The sequence below is a fragment of the Chelonia mydas genome, chromosome 4, assembly GCF_015237465.2.
Source record: "Chelonia mydas isolate rCheMyd1 chromosome 4, rCheMyd1.pri.v2, whole genome shotgun sequence".
Lineage (NCBI taxonomy): Eukaryota > Metazoa > Chordata > Testudines > Cheloniidae > Chelonia > Chelonia mydas.
The window spans coordinates 62,917,548-62,940,297 of record NC_057852.1 but is presented as its reverse complement, the minus strand read 5'-3'; the positions used below and the strand labels follow the sequence as shown (position 1 = coordinate 62,940,297).

Sequence of the window (22,750 nt, the reverse complement as noted above, 5' to 3'; positions counted from 1 at the left end):
ACAAGCCTATAATTACTTGAGTTATCTTGTTCACCTTTTTAAATACAGGTGCAATATTAACTTTCCTCCAGTCTCCAGGAACTTACCTAGTTTTTTAAGACATTATTAAAAAACAAACAAACAAAAACCCACTAACAGTGCAGATAGCTCCTTAAACTGCTCTTTTAAAGCTCCTGTGATCAAAACCTGCCGATTTAGCAGTATCTAGTTTTAGAAGGTTCTATTTAACATCTTCCTTAGCAATTGTTGGAATAGAAAGTATTTAATCATCATCATATGATATGAATATCTCATCTGTCTTTTCCCCAAATACAAAACAAAAATAATTATTGAACACTTTTGTCTTTTCGTTGACAATTCTACCATTTCCCTCTAGTAATGGTCCCATACCATTGTTATGGTCCCTTTTATTCTTTTCAGAGTGGTAGCCGTGTTAGTCTATATCAGCAAAAAGAACAAGGAGTACTTGTGGCACCTTAGAGACTAACAAATTTATTTGAGCATAAGCTTATGTGGGCTAAAACCCACTTCATCGGATGCATGCAGTGGAAAATACAGTAGGAAGATATATTTATACATACAGAGAACATGAAAAAATGGGTATTGCCATACACACTATAATGAGAGTGATCAATTAAGGTGAGCTATTATCAGAAGGAGAAAAAAACCTTTTGTAGTGATAATCAGGATGGCCCATTTCCAACAGTTGACAAGAAGGTGAGAGTACAGTACGGGGGTGGGGGGAATAAGCATGGGAAAATAGTTTTACTTTGTGTAATTCTTGACGCACTCAAAGGCCATATTATTCTTAACTGTTGATCATAGTTTTCTCCTTGTGTCCTTTTGCTTCTCTTATCAATTTTCTATAACTTTTAGCTTCTAATTTATATTTATTGCTATCAATTTCCTCCTTTTTCCATCTGTTTTTAATTATTAATTATTATTGCTGCTTTCATTTCCCCCCTAAGTTTTTTTTAAAACCAATATAACCTTTTTTGATTGCAGGAATATGGATTCTGGGGTATCTAGTAAAATGTGCTTAAACAGTAACCAATCATCATATATATTTTGTCTCCCAACACATATGTCTTATAATTGTTTTGAGTTTTGTGAAACTGGTCCTTTTAAAGCAGTTTGTACAGCACCTAGCACAATGGGGTCTTGGTCCAATGTATGGCGCCTGTGTGCTATGATAAAATAAACATTAAATAACAATAAATTTATTCTGTTTGCACATAACAAATGTAATCAAGTCATGATCACTTTTACCTAAGCAACCATTAAACTTTTAGTTCTGTGATCAATTCCTTTTTATTTGTCAAGATGAGGTGTGGTAATCGAATCTCCCACATAATGGTTGCAATAATTTCTGAGTTAGTAAAATTGTCATCCATAATTTCTAGAAATTCCAAGGATGTTTTAGTACTCGCAACGTGAGACTTCCAGCATATGTTCTTAGATTTAAGTTCCTCCTGATAACAGAGTTGTTCCTCTTTACACACTTTAGCTAGGTGCTTAAGGAGCCAGTCATCCTATTCTGCAGTTTGATTTGGTGGTCCATAACAGACCAGCTAGTACTCCATCTTGTGCTTTATCTCTTACTGATCCATTGAGTCTTGCCCTTAGCAGGCAAACCTGATGCTAATACACAGTGTGATAGAGTTCCTAGGTTCATTATCTTGAATGTATTCTACCTATATGTTTTTAGGGCAGTTTGACTAAGTTTTTTTGTGTTTTATCAAGGAAATTGGTATGATACTTAAGTACCATCTCTTCTGTAAATTCTCAACACCTGTCCCTAAACCATCTTTATGGCAGAGCAATAGCGTCAAAAGTAATGCTGAGCCACAAAAGACACAAACCAACAAAATCCAAGGTGCCCATGGTCTGCTTGTCTTGAAGTCAGCAACAGGTAAAAGGTATTTAACATTGCTTTCACATACATAAACAGTGGTTTAGCTGTCAAAGTCAAAACTGTGCACATAATGAATCTGCAAGAAAAATCTCTGAGGTTAAAGCACACAGGTGAAGGAAAAAGCACTTTAGTAAGATCAAAGGAATAATCATATATGTTATAAATCAGCATAGATGAACATAATATGCATCAGACGCCAAAGCCCAGAAATATGTTAGCAATGCTCTGAGAAGATTAGCAAGAAATATGCCTATTTCTCCTTAAGACTGACTGAATTGGGGGTGTTATCAGTACCTTAAGGGAGCCATTCATCATCTGCCTAAGTCATTATTCTTTTAGCAAATGTCCAGTTCAGTCATCAGCACACATGTGTGGGATGACTTCTATAAATGGGCATGATGAAAATGTGACTTTTCAAATCCAGGAGGATTTTCCAGAGTTAACAACGTAATCTCTCTCTGCAATCACACCACCAGTGGTAGCAAAGAAAAGATGACTCATCTTGCAAACAGTTCTCCTTTTCCCTGTTTTTCTCACTATATGACTTTACTCTGCAGTGGAAAAAAAAAATCAAACTCCCACAGTGGTTCCCTTTAAAAAGTCAGATTTTGCTAAAAAAAAAAAAGGTGACCACAAAGCTTTATCAGAGATTATCAAAATTTTCTCTATGCTTAGAACCAGTGATAGAAACTGTGGGTAAAGGTGGCTCCTGATGCGTAGATTGATATACTTTAGAGCTTTCTGCACTAGCAAAAGCTATAACAGCAACTGACTCTTCTTTTGTTTTCTCTCACACAGAGATGGTGATTTTGTTAGATCTACCAGATGCCTTTTGATAGCACTGATCATGAGGCCTTGTTAACATATCTGTAAACCCTAGCAGACTAAGACAGCACTTCCCTTTACATGTTTCAGTCTTAACTCTCAGAGATTCTAGAAGATAATCTGGGGCAACTGGTTTTCTTTACTAACAGTTCTTTCACTGGTAATTCTGCAGGGTTCCATCTTGTCTCCTTTCATTCAGTATGTATATGGATAAATAGGAGATCAGACGAGATGATCTAATGGGCCCTTCTGGCCTTAAACTCTATGACTCTATGGTAGTTGGGAGGGTTAGTGAAGAGGCTGTGAGGATTGCAATAGACTGATGACACCCAGCTCTATTTCTCCTTCTCATCCAATTCAGTCAGTGCTGCTGAACACCTCATCCAGGGTTTGGGTAGAGAGGACGTTTAGCTATCTGAAGTGTAGTCCGGGGAGGATGATGCTGGTATGAACATCTGGAAATGCAGCAATAATTCTATCTGTCCTCTCAGCCATGGATGTGTACCCACTTTTTGTTTCTAGAGTTCACAATCTGAGGCTGTTATTGAAACCCCTGCTGTTCTGAGTGCAGATTTGAAGAGAAAGGCTTTTCTCCATCTTCCTCTGGCTCAGAAATTGAGACAATTTCTTGGGACACACCATATATGATCCCTTTGTCATACTGTCACAGGTGCAATCAACAGAAAAACTCAAGCTAGGCTCCCACTGGTTTAAAAGAGGGAGTTTCTACCAGGGAGGGGCTTTCTTGACTTTGGAATTTACTTTCATTCCCCACTCTCAGTCCTAAATAGTATCAATCTTAACCTTTAAAACATGCTGCAAAGGCTACCATTTTATACAGATGGGGACTGAGAGGCGTGATAAGGACTGGCATTTCTGGGTGAGCCTAGGTATTGTTTGCGTTTGATTTTAATCTCTGGTTGGTTATTTTCTAGTTTGGGGATGAGGGGAAGTTACTGTTTTTATCTGTACCTTTAATAACGTCACAGGTTCCCAGAACACAGGATAGATTCTGTTTCATTGATTATAAATTGAATGAATAAATAAATAAATAAGAATAACACCTGTTGCTAGACTAAGCCCCATGTGGGCAGTATAGCTGCCATACTAAGAAGAATGGTTTGTGTGCACTCTGGATGTTTACTTTTGGGTGTAATTTCAGCACATTTTTCCTACTAATGTGCTTTTTTGCATTCAAGATAATGATTGGGGCCCAAGACCTTTATTAAAGATGCTGATAACGCTAATGAAGCACTAGAGGGAGTCAGAGGGTAATTTGTTGCCAGAGTGATTATAATAAAGCAGTGGTCACCAATCGGTCGATTGCGATCGACTGGTTGCTCCTAGAGGATTTCCCAGTCAATCGTGATCTCAGGCAGCACAGTGTGCCTGCCCCTAAGACAGGCTCCCTATCCCAGCCCCATGTCGCTCCCGAAAGTGGCCAGTGCAGCCCTGAGGCCTTGGGGGCAGGGGTCTCCCTCTGAGAGGGGCAGCGTGCGGAGCCACATGCTCCCTGCCCCTCCCATGGGTGCACTGTCCCCTTCTGGGAGTGGTGTGGGGCCAGGGTAGGCAGGGAAACCGCCTTAGCCTCGCTGCGCCCGCCACTGACCAGGAGCCACCAGAGGTAAGTGCTGCCCAGTGGGAGGCCGCACTCCAACCCCCATCCCTAAGCTCCCTCCCAGAGCCAGCACCCCGAACACTCTGCCCCAACCCTGACCCCCCTCCCAGAGCCAGCACCCTGTACCCCCTCCTGCACCCCGAGCCCCAGCCCAGAGCGCCCTCCCAGAGCCAGCACTCTGTACCCCCTCCTGCACCCCAACACTCTGCCCCAGCCCGGAGCCCCCTCCTGTACCCAAACTCCCTCCCAGAGCCCACACCCTGCACCCCCCTCCTGCACCCCAACTCCATGCCTAGGCTCATCCCAGAGCCCTCTCCCACACTACGAACCCCTCAGCCCTAGACCAGAGCCCGCACCCCCTCCCAAACCCCAACCTCCTGCCCCAGCCTGGTGAACGTGAATGAGGGTGGGGGAGAGCAAGCGACAGACGGGGGTAGGGGGGATGAGTGGGGCGGGGCTTTGGGGAAGGGGCAGGGGCTTTGGGAAAGGGTGGGGTAGATCCTGGGTTTCCCTTAGATTGAAAAAGTGATCTTGGGCGTAAAAAGGTTGGAGACCACTGTAGTAAAAGATCCTGCCTGCATTGTTAAAGTAGTGTTGCAGAGATCTGTGCAAAGCTGTACATTTCCAATCCTCATCTCATGGTATTGAGTGCTGAAACTTTCTACACAGATGATTTTAAGTGAAATAAAGCTGTTTCTCACCTCAGTTTACAATGGCAAATTAGGACATGTCTACACTTGCAAAGTTACAGTGCCGGCAGTTACAGCACCGCTCAGAGAGCACCCAAGGAAAAACACTGTTGTGTGTTCACACTGACAGCTGCCTGCGCAATAGCATGTTCACTCTTGCGGCACTATTTGGAGCAGTGCACACTAGGCAGCTATCCCACAGAGCACCTTTCTCTTTTGCAGCTAAGACTTGTGGGAAGGCAGAAGGGGTCACAGGGCATCCTGGGTCCTGTCCCAATGCCCCATGATGCATTGCTTCGCATTCCAGCAATCCCTGTGCTTCCGTCTGCATTTGGCGCCATCTTTCAATGGGTTGTGTACTGCGTGGCCTGCCCTGCCTCTTTCTGGCTGCAGGAATGGATCCCAAGCTGTTGACCAGAATGCTGCTTGCACTGACCAACACATCACAAGTGGCAGTGGAGTTATTCCTTAAAGTACAAAGGCAAGAGGAGTGTGACATTGATCTTGCCACGCACACTAGCTACGACAGGAGAACGCTTGTGTCATTTACGGAGGTGCTGACCACAGAGGAACGCCGTTTTGGGCTCGGGAAACAAGCACTGAGTGGTGGAATCACATTGTGATGCATGTCTGGGATGACGAGGAGTGGTTGCAGAACTTTCACATGAGGAAAGCCACATTCATGGGACTGTGTGATGAGCTCGCCCCAGCCCTGCGGTGCAAGGACACGAGACAATGAGAGCTGCCCTGTCACTGGAGAAGTGTGTGGCGATTACACTGTGAAAGCTGGCTATTCCAGACTGCTACTGATTGGTCACTAACCAGTTCGGAGTGGGAAAATCAACTGTTTGAGTCATGTTGATGGAAGTGTGCAGGGCCATTAATCGCATCCTGCTCCGAAACACCATGACTCTGGGCAACATATGTGAGATTGTGGATGGCTTTGCACAGATGGGCTTCCCTAACTGCGGAGGGATAATAGATGGCATGCACATTCCAATTCTGGCACCAGACCACCTAGCCACCGAGTACATTAATCGCAAGAGGTATTTCTCAATGGCTCTTCAGGTGCTTGTGGATCACCATGGGCGTTTCACAGACATTAACGCAGGCTGGTCTGGAAAGGTGCATGCTGCACACATCTTTCGGAACACTGGCCTGTTCAAGAAGCTGCAAGCAGGGACTTTCTTCCCAGACCCAAAGATCACCGTAGGGGAAGCTGAAATGCCCACTGTGATCCTGGGAGACCCCGCCTACCCCTTAATACCGTGGCTCCTGAAGCCATACACAGGGCAACTTGACAGCAGCAAGGAGCAGTTCAACAATAGGCTGAGCAAGTGCAGAATGACGGTGGAGTGTGTATTTGGCCGTTTAAAAGCCCGCTGGCGATGCCTGTATGGGAAGCTGGACATGGCTGATGACAATATTCCTATGCTTATTGTCGCATGCTGTATGCTCCATAATATTTGTGAAGGGAAGGGTGAAAGCTTCACTCAGGGCTGGACGCAGAAGCCCAGTGCCTGGAAGCTGAGTTTGAACAGCCAGAGACCAAGGCTATTAGAGGGGCACAGCACATGGCCATAAGGATCAGGGATGGTTTGAGGCAGCAGTGTGAAGCTGAAAGCCACGAATTTGTTGCTATGGTCAGGAGTGCAGTACTTGTAGTTCTAGGAGGTGATTGGTGCACATGATACAAGAAGGGGCCTTAACATAATTGTATGTTGCTTTGCAGTGCTCTTTTTGCTTTCAATTAATAGAATAAAGATTGATTTCAAACAAACACACTTCTTTTATTGAAAGACAACAACCAGAGGAGAGAGTCAAACAAAAAAAATCATCAGTAGGGGGGGGGATGGGGAAATGGAAGGGTCTCAAGAGGAGGAGGGGTCCCAGGACAGCTATAGATTTGTGTATGTCCAGGGATCATACCCAACCTTCTCCTTTGGAGTATGATGCAGTGGGTGCTGTACTTCAGCAGGGCCAAACTGCAGAGGGATGGGTGTTGAGTGCAGTGGGTAGAGAGAGTCCACACTGCTGGACTGGGAGGAGGGAGGAGTGGAATGCTGCGGGTAGAGAGTGGAGCCAGGAGGTTGATAAGAGTGTGTTGGCAGTGTGGGGGGTGCGCATGGGAAAGAGTTTTGCGACAGTGGCTGCAGGGGAGGGCAGGCGCAAAGCTGCTCGGTTTGAAGAGCTAGTATCGCCTGGGGCATGTCCGCCTGGTGCTCCATAACTGTTAAGAGCTGCTCCGTAGCTTCTTTTTGGTGTGCTGCGTTCACCTTTCTTTCCCTCTTCTTGCTATCCCGCCACTCCTTCGATTCCTTTTTCTTGGCGGCGGAGTGCATCATAACCTCATGTATAAAGTCCTCCTTAGTTCTTCTTGGATGCTTCCTAATTCTTCACAACTGTTCTGCCACCGATAACCAAGAGGGAGGCTGTGCTCCCAAGGTCATCTCTGTGAATTTAAATCCAACATTTTAAAGAAGCAACACGGACAACACTATTTCAGTGCTTTAAAACACAGCCAGTACTCACACACCTGTCACTAAGTGGCTGACCCCAGGCAAGCACACATAAGCCACAAGACCCCCAAAATGGTGAGTAGCTGCAGGGGCAGGGTAAATCACTGTTCCCAGACTCTGCTGTACACTGGGCACATGGCTTTTGGGGAAAGCCAGCACTGTAGGGTGGGCCTGATAATCATTCCTGGCCCCACACTTTCCACAGGAGGTGATCATAATGGAAGATATCTCGCTGCTGAGGGTGAGCAAGGAATCAAGGGAGGGTCTTCTCCAAGCCTGTGGCTTCCGCCCTGGCCCCTATGCAGCTAGCCTGTGTGCAGCAATGGTCCCTCAGCTCCCCGACAGCACAGTGGTCCGGGAAAGTTACTGTTAATGGGGCAAGAAACAAATCAGCTCTGCCGAGAAACCTGCAGCAGTGGATTGCCCAGTATCTCCACTAGAGTTTCCTGGAGATCTCTGAGGGAGATTCCTGCGAAGTGAGGGCTTCACATGCCTCTCAACTCATGCTGCTCAAACTAAGCATGAGATCGGAGACAAGCCTGCTTTCTGCAACCCTCCTGTCCCCAACAACTCTCTTCAGCAATTCCCAAAATCAGATCCACTTACCAGGGGCCTCCTCTCCTGTTTGCGCTTCACCGAGATCCAACTGCTGTGACTAGCTAGGCTCCTCCGGGGTAGAAAAGAGATCCTGACTGCATGCATTTCTGGCCTCCGAGTCATCCTCTGCCTCTGGCTCCCCATCTTCATCCAAGATTGCCTCCTCCTGGCTCAGTCCACTCTTGACTGGCACGTGAGCCAACGAAGTATCCACAGGGGACTTTGCAGTGGAGGTGGGGTCACCACCTACAAAGAGCTGAATGCGATACTCGAACCAGCAGCTTGTGGGCGCAGCACCCAAGCAACGGTTTGCCTCCTGTGCCTTGTGGTAGGCGTTCTGCAGCTCCTTCACTTTGACCCTGCACTGCAATGTGTCCCTGTCATGACTCTTTTCTATCATGCATCTAGAAATCTGACCATAGGTATCATAATTCCGATGGCTGGAGCGCAGCTGTGACTGCATTGCCTCCTCTCCCCCAATGCCAATGAGGTCCAGCAGTTCAGCATTGCTCCAAATGGGGGATCGTCTGGTGCGTGGAGCAGGCATGGCCACCTGGAAAGATGCGCTGAGACCATTGCATGCATTGCCGAGCAAACAGGAAAGGGACTTTCAAATCTGCAAAGGAATGAATGGGGTAGGGCTGACGGTTGGTCACCTGAGGGCAGGGCAGTAGAGTTCAAACCGATGGCCAGAAAGGTGAGAACAGGCATTGTGGGACACCTTTCAGAGGCCAATCGCAGCACTGTAATCACCACGGTGTCTACACTGGCACCGCAGCGCTGTAGCCACGGCGCAGAAAGCTCTACGCCTCTCGTCGAGGTGGTTTTTTTAGAGCACTGCATCTCCACAGTTTCTGCACACTAAGTGCCTTGGCAGTGTGTACACCTTGGGAATTACAGTAATCAAAGCTGCTTTACTGCACACAAACTTGCCAGTGTAGACAGGGCCTTAGACCAATTCTTCTAATACTTAATTAGACAGTATCATTTGTCACCTTTAATGATGATTCCTCTCTGCTTTTCTTGACTTGTGAATTGGTTTTAGTTTCTTTAAGAAAAAGTGTAAAAAAATAAGGAGTTCTGTTTGGACAAGAGGTGCATTTGCAATTAACTATCTCTCTCCCTCTCCCCCGTCAGCTTCTTTTGCCTCTGCAGTCTTCAGTCTTGGCACTACCCTTGAGGTTTATAGCTCTCCTCCTCCACCCACTGTCTCAACTCCACCTTTGGTGAAATCTTCAAGTATGCCTATAGTCCTTCTTGCCTTAACCATTACAAGTCTATGTCTCCAGAACTGTAGTGTGTTCAGAAATCTGCTGCCCTCTCTCTTACGAGGAAAGCAGCATCACCATCCTCAAGCACCTCCCCTTGCTCCTCTTCATTCATTGTAGGATTAAGTTCCACATAGCTTTAATTATTCTGAAAGCTCTCTTTGGGTTTGACTGCAGCTTACCTCATCGATCCATTGTCTGCTTACCCCTCCCAAGACATTTAGGGCCAATCTCCACTTTTGTCTCACATGCAGTCCTATTCCCACTGTTGGTCTGAAAGCCTCCTTTTGAAGTTCCTGCCACCTGAAACAGCATTCCTATTTTTTTTGTCTCAAATTCTCCATCTCTTTTAAAAGATCATTTCTCCCTTGCCTTCTGTATGCTTCTTAATGTTTTCCTCTCTTGGTCATTGGCCTTCATGACTTCTTTTGTTCACCATTAAGTATCTCCACACCATGGTTTCTGTAATCTGTACTAGAGATAGGCCCAAAATGTATAATTTGGATCTACTTTTGAGCTCCTTTTTAGCCCTTCGTATTAATAAAAACCAGCTGTGAAATGTAGATTTGGATTTCTGAGCTCTCCAAAATGTCAGGCAGTTCAGATATGGAGTTTTCAGTCAGGCACACTTTTAATTTCCAAACTTGGGTGCCAAAATTTAGGCACCTAAGCCCATAGTTGGACACCTAATTAAGTAGGTTTATTGCAGAAGTGCTGAGCATGCAACTCTGCTCAGCACCTCTACCAATCAGACTACTTATGTAGATGCCTAAATATGGATTCAGGTGCTTAACTTTAGGCACCCAACTTTGAACATTTTGACTTCCTTCCCTCAGCCCTGAAATAAGCAAAAAAGTGTGTCAAGCTCAAAAGGAATTAAAGCTGAAAAGTTGAGGATACGGAGCACTTTGGCCCTCTCCAGCAAATGCTTAGTTTTAAGCATGTGAATGGTCCCAATGAAGTCAGTGGAGCTATTCTAGTTTACACCAGCTGAGGTTCTGTAGATATTTGAGAAATGCATCCCATGTCCACTTCTGTTTTATGGTGTCTTTCATTTTGCTGTGATCCACTGAATGATGTGCGATACACTAGTGATTTTTTGAATCTGGGCCTGTCTCTTCACCTTGGCCCATCAAACTGCTTTCTGCCTTACTAAATTTAGGGACTGCTACAGGTCCTGAACAATGCTGCCCTCTGATGTGGCACTGCAGTCATTCTGTCTTAGTTTTTCTTCTTGGTTTTTCAGTAGATCGCCCTCTTGAAAGCTGGATTATTAAACTGTCACAAATCTTTGGCTTTTCCATGCTCAAAACATTCCTTCCCCGCTTGATGCAGGATCTCCACAGCTTTCCTGAGTCCCTACTCCCAGTTCAGTCTGGTGATCTTTCCAGGAACTACCAGTCTCAGCACACCTGTTCTTAAAGGGGCTGCACCTTGGAACAGAGAATCAGCTGGACCCAAACCCCACTATCATTTAAGGAGACAACCCTATTACAGAGCCAAATTCTGTCCCACTACATTAATGCTTCCAAAATTTCTCAGCAAAAACAGTGTTTCATTTGTACCTATATTCTGGCCAGCAGAAGCCGTAAGCACAGCTCTCCCTATCCAGCAAACATTATTCCCACCAGGAGAAAAAGGTGTTCACATATAAGGGTCCCTGATAGCTTGGGGGAAACACACAAAACTGTGCAGGCCAAACAGTCTCCATCTTGGAGTGCCCTTCCCAGGCTCCTGTAATGGATGACCCACAGAGTAGGCCCCTGCAGTTTCTGGGGAGAGAAATCAGGACTTGAGTATAAGCCTTCATCCCACTTCTGCCCCTCCTGTGTGTGTGTGTGTTGGGGGGATATTTCTGTTGATTGTCTATGCACAATGCCTTACCTAGATCTGGCCCTTAAAATCTATAGTGATATGCCATCTTTTAGGAAAGCTTTGCAGAACACTGCTATTGTATAGCACAGATGAAAGACATGATGATAGAGAAACACCTAATGTTCTTACACAGTGTGGTTAAGACAATTAAAAGGACCTCATGCAGCGGGTAGGGGATATGCAATAAGAGGAATACATGATTTGGATAGAGGATCACATAGATGTGTTTTAGCTAACAACACCATAGTCATTTTAAAATCTTAACCTTGATTAAGCTGCACAAAAGTAATCAATTTTGACAAAAGTAATCAATAGATTCCATGCTGTTCTGCTGGAATGTTGTATCTACACTATTCTATTGTAGGAAACTACTGAATTTGGTACTCATCAAATTGCTAAACACAAAGGGCAGGGGCATACTTCCCAGCTGTTCATGCTCAGTGCACCAGAGAGTGGGGAAGCAAAGATGTTGCTATGCCACCTTTACCTCTCCCCCCAATCAAGGGATGACTGGGGGTCCAAATTGGCTCCTTGCACAAGTTAAAGCAGCCACAGGGTTGGTTTAATTTATGCCAGCCAGAATGATTTCCTAGAGACTATACTGCCAGTTGGGAATTGGTGGAGTATACCATAGTCCAACCCCAGCATGTTCCCGATGCTGGTGGACTAGTAGGCGTTGGTGTATGTCAGCTTTTCATCAACCCAGGATCCCCCCCATACTGGGTGAATCCTCCCATTCCTTCTTAGGGCAGCTTTTGAAGGTAATTTGTTGTCAGACTCAAAGTGTCCTTAGCAGGACCCTGGATCTGGCCTAATAGCCATATTTTTGGTCATTTAAATTGTTGAGTCATTGAAAACCATGAGCCAAATTCATGCCTGGTATAGCTCTATATTTCCTCCTGCGGAATAGGTATCAAGTTAAATATCATCTAGGACAGGTGGGAGTTGGCCTGTGGAGTCCACATCTCTCTGAACAAGAATGGTGTTATTGCCATATAAAGTCAGCATCAGTATAGAAAACTTTGGCATGGGACAGAATGCATAACCATATAATGAGAATTAACAGATTTCTCCATCAGCTCTAACAGCACAAGAAAAGGAGGGGGACAGTTTAACAGGCAAACAAACAGAGATCTCCCTTATTTATAAATGCCAGCACTTCTGGGTCCCTGGGATTAGAAATTCTGTATGTATAATGCAGTACAGCTGTGGCCATTTCAAGCAAAGCAATGAGACTGTTGCTACTTGAGTATGCTCTTAATAAATGCTTACTGGAAGCCCTGACTGAATTAAACCCAGTTATAATGTCACAGCTGCTATTAGAAGTGCAAGATCATCATAAAGTTGCTTGTCACTTGATTTACTTGAAGCACAGCAGCAGGCATCTTATTAGGGTGTTAAAAAAATGTGCTTCAGGTTTTTTCACTGGGAACATCTGAACGTAAGTCATTTGTGGTAGACTGTTCAGAATCTTGCCCATTAATCACCATCGTGCACCAAGAATAATACGTTTTGGCTATTTCTAATCCCATTTTTAAGATTAAAACTATTAAAACTATGAAAAATATTTCTTAAACAACTATGACTGAGAATCAAATATCATAGCTCTTACCTGTAAAGTGCTGATGTGCACAGGGGTCCCTGTACCATTTACCGTGTTCTTTTTGGCTACATTGCCTCCTTTCCCTTCTGCTTGCTCTGCCTTGGCAATTTTTGCTTTCTCAGCTTCAATTCTCTTTGGATTGTTCAGCATTACCTGAACCACTGCATACTCAACCAGTGAAGCAAACCCAAAAAGAAGACAAACGATCAGCCAGACATCTAAGGCCTTCACATAAGACACTTTGGGGAGTTCAGCAGCAAGAGTCATACATTCAGATGCCAAGCTGAGCACTGAGAAGATACCTAGAAACAATAAAGCAATATATTAAAGTAATGAAAACTGTGCAGTCTTCTTAGCCTCTTCCCTGCTGGAGCGCTCTTCCCATGTCCCCAAAACAGCTATACTGCTAGATTCTAATGGATGACATTTCTTATGAGTGAATGGAACCTCATGATGTAGCAGGTATATTTTGCAAGAAATGACTATCTGCTGAATATACATGATACACATGCCTTCAGTTAACTAATGGCTTAATAATCTAGACAGGATTTTATTAATATTAATAAACCTCGAATGCCTTGAGAGGTAGATAGACAGAGATGCTAAATTACTTATGGTTACACACACACACACACACACACACACACACAGAGTCATTTGAGTATGTGTATCTAACTCCGGGAAGATGGAAGGGCATGAAATACACTGTTAAAACCTTGTCTTTTCCTCCATATCCTTTAGCTCTAATATGATGGCCTAGAATTAAGCCAGAGGTGTCCCAGGAATCTAGACAGCATGGAAAATACTTAAAATGGTCTGTATCAGTGTAACATGTCTAGAGTACAAGTTAAAATGAGGTTTTTGGCTAAAAATCAAAAAGAAAACCTGTCCACAATTAGCTGCGCAAAGGAAGGAAATAAAGTGGCTAGGGAATGCATGGTGTCTTACAACCTCAGCTTCAAATGACTGGTGCTCAGAGGGGGCCTTTGTATGGTCCCAATGAGCACCACTTTCCTAGAAGGTTCTCAAAGCTCAGCAACCCACAGGGATACATCTCACTGGTGACAAAATGTGGAGATCATCTCAATGAAGCAGTTCAGTCATATGCAGATGGGATATTTACAGACACTTATGTGTCTAAAAGGCTGACTATCTAAATGATTGTCAAATTAGGCATACTTACACCCGCTTCCCCAAGTCAGACTTGCCATTTTGGTTCTATGATCTCTATTGGTAAAATTCTTCCCTCAGTTGCACCTGTGCAACCTCAATGAAGTAAGTGATGTTGGATGGATGTAAATAACTTCAAAATCTGGCCTTAAGCAGAGGTGTCAAGTCAGCCCCATATTATCATCTAAGTTGATGACATATATTATCCAATATACACACCAAAATATTAATTCATGCAGGGATTTTTTTTTCTGATCCCTATCCACTTATGCTTGGAAAATGTTAATGGTCCTTATAATATTTGTACTGCTCCATCAAAGTAATTTTAAGCTGAGCAGGGCACAAAATATCAGACTTTATCACACCATTCCCTCGTTGTTTATTTTGCTTAGATTTTGGTGAGATTGTAGTGGCCAGTATATTCAGAACTGCTATAATTAGACATTTGTCTCCCATCACCTTAGAATCCCAGATTTTATTTAGTGTAAGGCATTAATCTAACACTGGCAGCTTGTCAGATATTAGCTACTAAAACAAAGATGGGGGGAATGATAATAATCAAAGTGATATGATTTCAAAGTCAAAATCTTTCAATATACTGTCGAGAAAGAGATAATATCCCTATATCATTCTAAAGCTTGTAATTCCAGCTTTCCATTGGTTGTAATGCATTTATTTCCTGCCCTAATGAGATATCAGACTGATATCACTGGACCAAGAGTGAAAGTAGAAAATCCCTGTGCTTGGACCAGATGATTTTCCCTGTTTCATATCTGAAGCATTTGAGCACATACAAGAAATCCCCCTTTTTTCCTTGCCTTTCACAATGTCATTATGAACCACTTATCTGTGATGATCTCATTAGAGATTCACTCCCCATTTTTAACAGTGGGGAGTGGAAATGTAAATGCAATGTTAGAGTTAATAAAGCTCTATGTCCTATTTACTGCTCATGCTATAGAAAATGCTTAATACACCTATCCACTTTCATTCAACAGCCCTGAAAATCAACACCTATTCTGAACCTGAATCACCTCACTAGTAGCCAAACAGACTACCAATATGCGCTAGTAAATATCTCTTTGTAACTGGATATTCTTTGTAATATGTAGTTATTTTTACTATCTTTAAATATGTTTACTGGACTAATAAGCTATTTTTGTTAGTATTATGTGATAGGTGCTGAAAACACTCAGCTCTTTACAGTCACTGCCCAGAAGTATGTAAGATCTTGGAGCTTACGATCTTGGGCTTAAAGTTGGAAAACTAACTTGTAAATTCTACTGACTGAAAAGATTACAGCAGAGCTTTCATCACTTTGTTCAATAGGGCAGCTGAGGCCACAGTGACTTTCTGCTAGTTTCCATTTGTCTGGAAACCTGGGGTAAAAAGTTCAGTCTCAGAGCAAAAGAAAGGAAAGAACGTTTTATCAGATTTCAAGGAAAGAATATAATCAGGTGGAGGAAGAAGAAATATTCTATTAAATAAACATTCACTGCAAAATCAACATTGACATGTCTTAGAGAACCTGACAGCAGTTTGGTAAGCTGCACCTCTGAGTGCTGCTGTATTAGGTGGTTACCTAAACTGGCCCAAAGCAAAATGCTGGAATACAGTTGGGGAGAAAAAAAAAAGAAACTCAAAAGTTGAAATATAAACAACAATATTCAATTCCCATGGAGCACTCAGAGCCCTTCCACAATTTTGGAGCCCCTCCACAATTTTGTTGGGGTAGAAAAGTGCTTGGCCTGGGTTGGGAATGTATCTGTTCCTCTTCCCTCTCCTAGGGACCCAGTTTGGTGGCAAAAAGGGTTTAGCCAGGAATATGGAGCAGGACTGCTCATTGCCAAGAGCAGTACCAACCTTTGCATTTCACAGGTTTAAGGTTACATTTCAATACCTAAGCCTCACATCCTGATTTCCCTTTATGGGGATTCCCCTACTCTGTGCACACATGCACATACAGACACCCCTGCTACCATAATGTTCCTTTCCCAGTTACATGGAACTCCTAACCTGACTTCTCTCATGACTCCTTCTAGCAGTGTGGGATTCTTTTATACCTGGATCTACTTGAAACCCCCCGTCCATATGTAACCTGTTACTTGGATTCCCTCTTTAACTTCCTTTTCTCCCAGCTAATCCCTGTTGCATCTTTACTGTTTGACTAGTGAGGAGTTTGGGGGGGAACCTTAGTAGTTTCCTCCATGCAAAAGAAGGATTTTTTTCTTTTCGAAACAGCCCTTGTTCAACCACGCAGCTAGTCTAAACCTGGCTCCTCTTAATTTCATGGGAGAGGTGCCCAGTAGGACAAGTAGTAATATTTCCCCTTCCTTCCCTGATTTCTGTGTGTTGCTCTGTAGCAGAGCGCTGTCTCACCAGCACAGAGCCTCCTGCTGGTTGTCCAGGAATTAGCTCTCTCAGCCCTGGAGCGCCCTCTATGGGCTGGTGTCTCACCCCTCTGCAGTCCCTTTATCTCCGCCACATATAGGCCCCATGTACCTCCTGGACTACAGTGCCCCTTACCTTGGGTCCCTCACACAGGGAACCCCACTCCTCTGGGCCCACCTCCCCTCAGTTACCCACTGCCAGTCCTCATCTAGCCCCTTTACTCAGGGGAAAACTGCAGTCTGCAATGGCCACTTATCATTGGCTAGGGGGTTGGACCTGCTGCCTCTCCCTGCAGCCCCAGTACCTCCTTAGGTCTTCCTGTCAGGCCTCAGCCTGGTAGGTCGCCAGGCCTGAGCTCCCCAGCACCTGCCTCTTCCCCAGCACTGCTCTGTTGAAGGTACCCTGTGCTCCCAGGCAGCCTGGATCTTCCAACTCCAAGGCTAGAATGAGACTGCCTGCCTCCTAGCTCACCACCCTCTTTATACCAGCCCTACCGGGCCCGGATTGGCTCTTCGGGGCAGTCCTTTCCCAGAGCTGGTTTTAACCCCTTTCTCTCTGGAGTGGGGTGCTCACCCCGCTACATGCTCATATAGCAAATGATAGTTCCTTTGCTCAGTGTGCAGTGTCTGGTGTCTCTGCACTGTACAACAAACGTATGCAGTAATTAAGAACAAAAGCTGGGTTTGAGGAAACACAGGTACATAAGAATTGCCATACTGGATGAGACCTGTTGTCCACATATCCCACTTCTGCTTTAGAGGGATGTGTAAAACACCCCTTGGTGGACAGTAATAGAATAACCAGTTCATAGAAGTTTCTTTTTAACCCCCTGTCAGCTAGTGGTTGGCTTATGGCCCTAAGAATGACGATTTATAGCTCTTATTTTTTAAATTCCTATCTGAGGTAACTATGGGTGTTTCCATTGGGGTGCTAATCCAGCAGAGCACTTAAGCATGTATTTTGCTGGACTGGGATGTAGCCAATAATCCTTTTTTGAATCCTTCTAGCTTCTCAGCCTCAATGTTATTTTCTGACAATGAGTTCCACAAGTTAATTATATGTTATATAAAACAGTATTTCCTGTCATCTGTTTTAAACATACTGCCTTTAAAAACCATTGGTCTCCTCTTTGTTCTTATATTATGAGAAAAGGGACACAGAAGCACCTGATTTGCCTTCCTTGTGACACTGATTATTTTATAGACTTCTATCATGTTTCCTTGCTCATCTCTGTAAATTAACAGACCTAATCTTGTCACATTCTCTCTTCAAATGGAAGTCTTTGCATGTTTCTAATTATTTTTGGCCTTTCTTTGTATTTCTGTTAAATTTTATATGAGATAGGGTGACCAGAATTAGCAGAATTCATAGAGAGGCATATCACTGATTTGTGTATTGACATTAAAATAGTTTTATCATTATTTTCTCTCTTATTCTCTACACATCCTAACTTTTTTCTCTTTATTTTACAACTGCTACAGAGGAAATGTCACACACAGTAACACCCAGGTCTCTCTCCTGAATAGTTAGAGTTAATTTAGAATCCAGGCATATGAGAAGTTCAAATTCTTCCTTTTAATGTGTATTACCTGGCATTTGTCAATAAAATTTCATCTGCCACTGTACTACCAATTTATGGACCTTTATTAGATTCCTCTGCAATTCTTCAGTCTTCTTTAGTTTTAACTAACATAAATAACCATATGTCATCTGCAAATTTGTCCAGTCTCGCTTTTTTGATGGATACCAGCAGGTTGTGCTGAGATCCACCTACTGAATCACATGTGCTGCTAACCCTCCAGGTCTGAGTAGTGATTAGTCACTGTTTCAAGCTCTGTCTTTCAAGTGCTCTCCCCAGCTGCAGACTCCATGTGTGACACCCCTCTTGGGCAGTGGGACCCTGAACCCTGTCTGCCTAGGCCCAGGAACCAGTGCCATAGCCCTCCTGAGCCCCCAGTTGTTTAGACCCATTCTCCCCCAAGAATAGATCTGGCTGGCGAAGCTCTGATTTCCCTAGTTCCCATTGTGCACCAAATACTAGTAAAGTAAGGCACTCAGTTTAGCAAAGTAATTTCTTAAACAGACTTTACTCTTAGAAAGTATAAGAGAATTGAGATCTATGGAAAACATCAAACTCTCAAATGCAATCAAACTTAATCTAATCTCACCCTTTTTTGGGACTCACTGGATTTGATCCAAATCTTTAGAGGAGGCAGAGACAGCCATTTTTTTCCACACCCTCCTGCTGAGTCATGTGCTCTTGGTGATGAAAAGTCTCCCTTGGCTTACAGAAGCCCACTTTTTATCAATAGTCTGTGCCCCTTTGGTCAGCTAAAGAAAAAACACAGCTCTTCTAGTCTAGTCATGTGAAGTCTGCTGGGCTGAAGCCCAGGGCCCTGAGCCCTTCCACCTGGGACTGAAGTTAGACAACTGAAGTTGGACCTGAAAAGTTATCTTCCTGGGGGCCCCAGGCAATTGCACTGCTTGCTACCCCCCGGCTTTTCTATGCAGAAAACTAGTTGTTGTGGCACAGGTGGGCCGTGGAGTTTTTTTATAGCATGTTAGGTGTGGGGGAGGGCTCAGAAAGAAAAAGGTTGAGAACCCCTGATCTAATTCATAATGACCACTACAAGTACAAATAGAGTTCATAAAACCAACTGGAATTCATAACTGGACACAGACATATTCCCCACACTAACACATGTCAATTGTCCAGATTAATTAATGAACATAACAAACAGCTTTTGCCCACTGATTTTCAATGGCTCTTGTGCTCCTAAGTCACTCAAACGCTACTGAAAATCCCACCCATGGAATTTAGGCACAATTACATTTATTTCTTGAACCAACTCCTTAGGACTGAATTGACAGTAGCCACTCTCCCCTCTTGTGGCTCTCTATAGCTAGCTACTCTAGAAGCAATCTTTTAAGGTCTGTAGAAATTGCTTCTCCAAAGGTTGTACCAATGTGCCATATGATCAGTCAAGACACAGGGAGTTGACAAAACCCATTACTGCTGCTTTGTTGGATTTAGTTGTCTCTGATCTCTCTCAACACTGCATATGCAATACAATTTTCCTCGTACAAAGGAAAAACATTAGTATAGTTTTACAAGCATATTTGTATTTTTTGACTTGGGATTTGTTTCAATATGGATTATACTCTAAAGTCCACTTCACTCAGAAGTTTTATCTCATTAGATTATAAAAAGTCAAAACTTCAGGATGCTGCTATAAAGTTAGGTTTGTCCTGATGCCATACTGCAAAACACAATGCCTGTAATTTGTGGGGACTTAAGTCCCAACCCTCCCTTAATAACACTCACTCCAACCTCCTGAGCAAGGAGTAGGCAAATTATGTACAATCCATTGCTTCCTTTTGGGGTCACACCAAATGCCACATAATTATGCTGCTGTATTACATTTGAAAAAAAACCAGACACATATATTCATTTACTGAGACCAAGAAATACTCTGAAGTTTGTATATATATATATATATAATCCTCAAATACTGTACAACCTGCAACATGCTTCTTATAAATTTAATGTTGAAATAATTAAACCTTTCTACTATATTACTTTTAAAAGTTGTATTATTAATGCATAAAAAGTTGATATATAAAAATTCAGGTTTTAATCATATTGGAAATGACTATATGAAAAATACTTGTTTGCAAGAGATTTTTTTATTTCACAAAAATATATATTTTCCCTATACTACTTCATAAAAATTCTTCCATCTAAACATTATTTGTCTCTGTTGCACTTTATATTCATGATCCTTGTAAAGTTGTAAACACTATAAAGTTAGAACAGGGCACACTCCATGTGCTATCAAACTAAAATAAACTATATTTCATAAACAAATAGCTATTTATGTTTTTAAAGGACAAGTAAAAAAGAAAGGAAAAAGCATATGCATGTGATGGATATGCTAAAATACGCCTTTGAAAAAGACAAATTTTAAATATATTTATTATATTTAATGTAGATTTTATTTTCATTTAACATCTATTAGAGTATCACGTACAATCCAATTAGTTAAGTTTGTTTTTTCTTAATTAACTCTATGCCCCTACTGCTTGGTAGCAAATGAAGAATCTGATCTTGCTCCCATTCAAATCAATGTGACTTTTGTCATTGACTTCACCAGAAGCAGCAGCACTCCCAAAGACTAGTATTACCTCTTCTAAGCCTGAATTCAGCCCATAGGAAACATTAACGTAAATTATTATGTGTTTTGCTGAACAGGATGAGCACATGGTTAAAGTACTTTGATAAATCAAGGCCCTGATGAGACAGAAGCCAGTCTGGTAACGGTGGCCATTAATCCTCATCAGAACATTACTGCTATTTAATCTTCAAACAACTGCTGCACGAGGTAGGTATTCTACACCTTAATAATCATCTTGATTAGCCATTATTTATTTATTTACTTATTATATATGAATTTATATATTCAAGTTTCTATAAGGTGTCTATCACCACCGTATCTGTGGTGCACGCTATACGTGTATAATATAAAAGCGAGAACTTTTCCAGGTATGGAAAGGAGACACATTACAACCTCCTTGCCTCAAAACCACATTAGAAGGCAGACATAGGAAAACCGTGCCTAGACACTAGATACGGCATTATGCAAAAGCCTGGATGAAGGGATGTGTTTTATAGAGGCTAGAAATGGGAAGGTTTCAGTGAAAATGAAGACCATGCAATGGGATGTAGTTGCTTTCAATATCCCATCTTTTGCTATCAAAGCAACTGAAAAGGGTAAAGTGGTGCTAAGTGCGTTCTCACAGTAGGTGTAAATGTCGGTTACCCAGTGGCACTCTTGCAGCACTTGCATCAGGATTGATCCAAAATGACAGCCACGACAGAACAACAATTAGCAGTGTAGGAGCATAAACACCCATCATGTAAAATCCAACTTGTCTTCTTAAAGTGAAGATTACTTCTACACAAGTGTAATAACCTTTAAAGAAATAAACACATTAATGTTCTAAATGTTTTACAGGCCAAACTTTTCAGATTTGAATGCCTTAGCATTACTCATAATCCTGCCCTGTTGAAATCAGTGGGGATTCTGCCCATGATTTCAGTAAGGCTCTCAGTGAATTAGGCTTAAAATAAATTGTTTTTCCCAAAACCAAACAGTTCATCTGAAAACACGTTTGAAGCACATATGAGAGCTTACAAAACCTGAATGAAAAGAGAGCTGTAGCTCATGACTGGCCTGTTGTACTTGACCTTTCAGAAAACAGAGAAAATCATAGTGCCTGCTGCTAAATTAATCTCTAGATTTACAAGTCTTTCCACACAAGAAAAGTAGAGTAATATCTTGTTTTGTCATTGCTAGTGGGTGTTCCCACAGGCATATGAAAGGTCATATTCAGGAAGCCAAATAGGGACAAGCAAAACCAAAGGGAAAAAAGAGGACCTGGGGGGATTCTTCTGTATTCCAAGGAAGTGGAATGCATGGACAGAGACTAGGGTTTTCAAGCATCCAAAAAGAGTTAGGCTTCCCAACTCACACTGGCAAAATTCTGTTCTCGAAGATGCACTGTCTCTAAAAGCAGAATTTTGCCAAATGGGAGCAGAGCACTTATCTCCCTTAGGCTCATGTGAAAATCCCAGCTGGTATCAATTTTGTGAAAAAGAAGGAAACACTTATTAAAATAAGGTGTACAACTATGAAGTCTTGTTCAGATTAGAAAAAAATTCGAAAAGTAGAGACCTAAAGCAGGGCTTAATAAAAATTGCCGTGATAATGAAAGTTGATAAAGATAATTTTTCATGTTGGTACAAAATTTTAAAAGAAAATCCTCTAAATTTAAAATTGGGAAAAACTAGGCATACAGGCTCAGGCTTATTTAAATATGGAACTTCATCACACAAACATACTTCTGGATTACCTGGATAAGTGACTGGAGCAAAGAGTAAAAATGAACTCCACAGCCCCCTATATTTGCTGGTAGAGAACAAAGGGATCAAGGAATATGGTGGTAAAAACAGTAGCCAAATTATGCTCATATTTAAATTCATGTAACTCTACTAACATTGTCTTATGTTCACCGGATTTGATCGTATAAAAACAACTCCATAAACTTCACTATCACCATCTCAGGGCAAGACTTTTCCCATGGCTTTTAGTCTATTCCAGTTAGTAGCTAAATTTGGTGAAAAGCAAGTAAATCTTAAATATAGAGCTTAAATAGCAAAAAGGGAAATACGTTCTTTTTTATGTTGTTACATTAATAAATTGTTCACCACACACACACA

At 42.6% G+C, this 22,750-nt stretch overlaps 1 protein-coding gene across 4 annotated transcripts in view; it reads right to left on the bottom strand.

Annotated features, from left to right (window-relative positions):
- Positions 1 to 22,750, bottom strand: part of GLRB (glycine receptor beta) — a 71,027-nt gene that overhangs the window by 4,757 nt on the left and 43,520 nt on the right. For 2 of the 4 annotated variants that reach the window (XM_007071272.3, XM_043545896.1), the window contains exons 8-9: positions 21,291 to 21,443; positions 12,919 to 13,211 (exon numbers count right to left, since the gene is read on the bottom strand). In XM_007071272.3, the coding sequence (XP_007071334.2) occupies positions 12,919 to 13,211; positions 21,291 to 21,443 (446 nt within the window). Of the gene's footprint in view, positions 1 to 7,171; positions 7,500 to 12,918; positions 13,212 to 21,290; positions 21,444 to 22,750 lie in introns of those variants that run through there. The other 2 variants (XM_037897458.2, XM_037897457.2) reach the window with 2 other exon arrangements.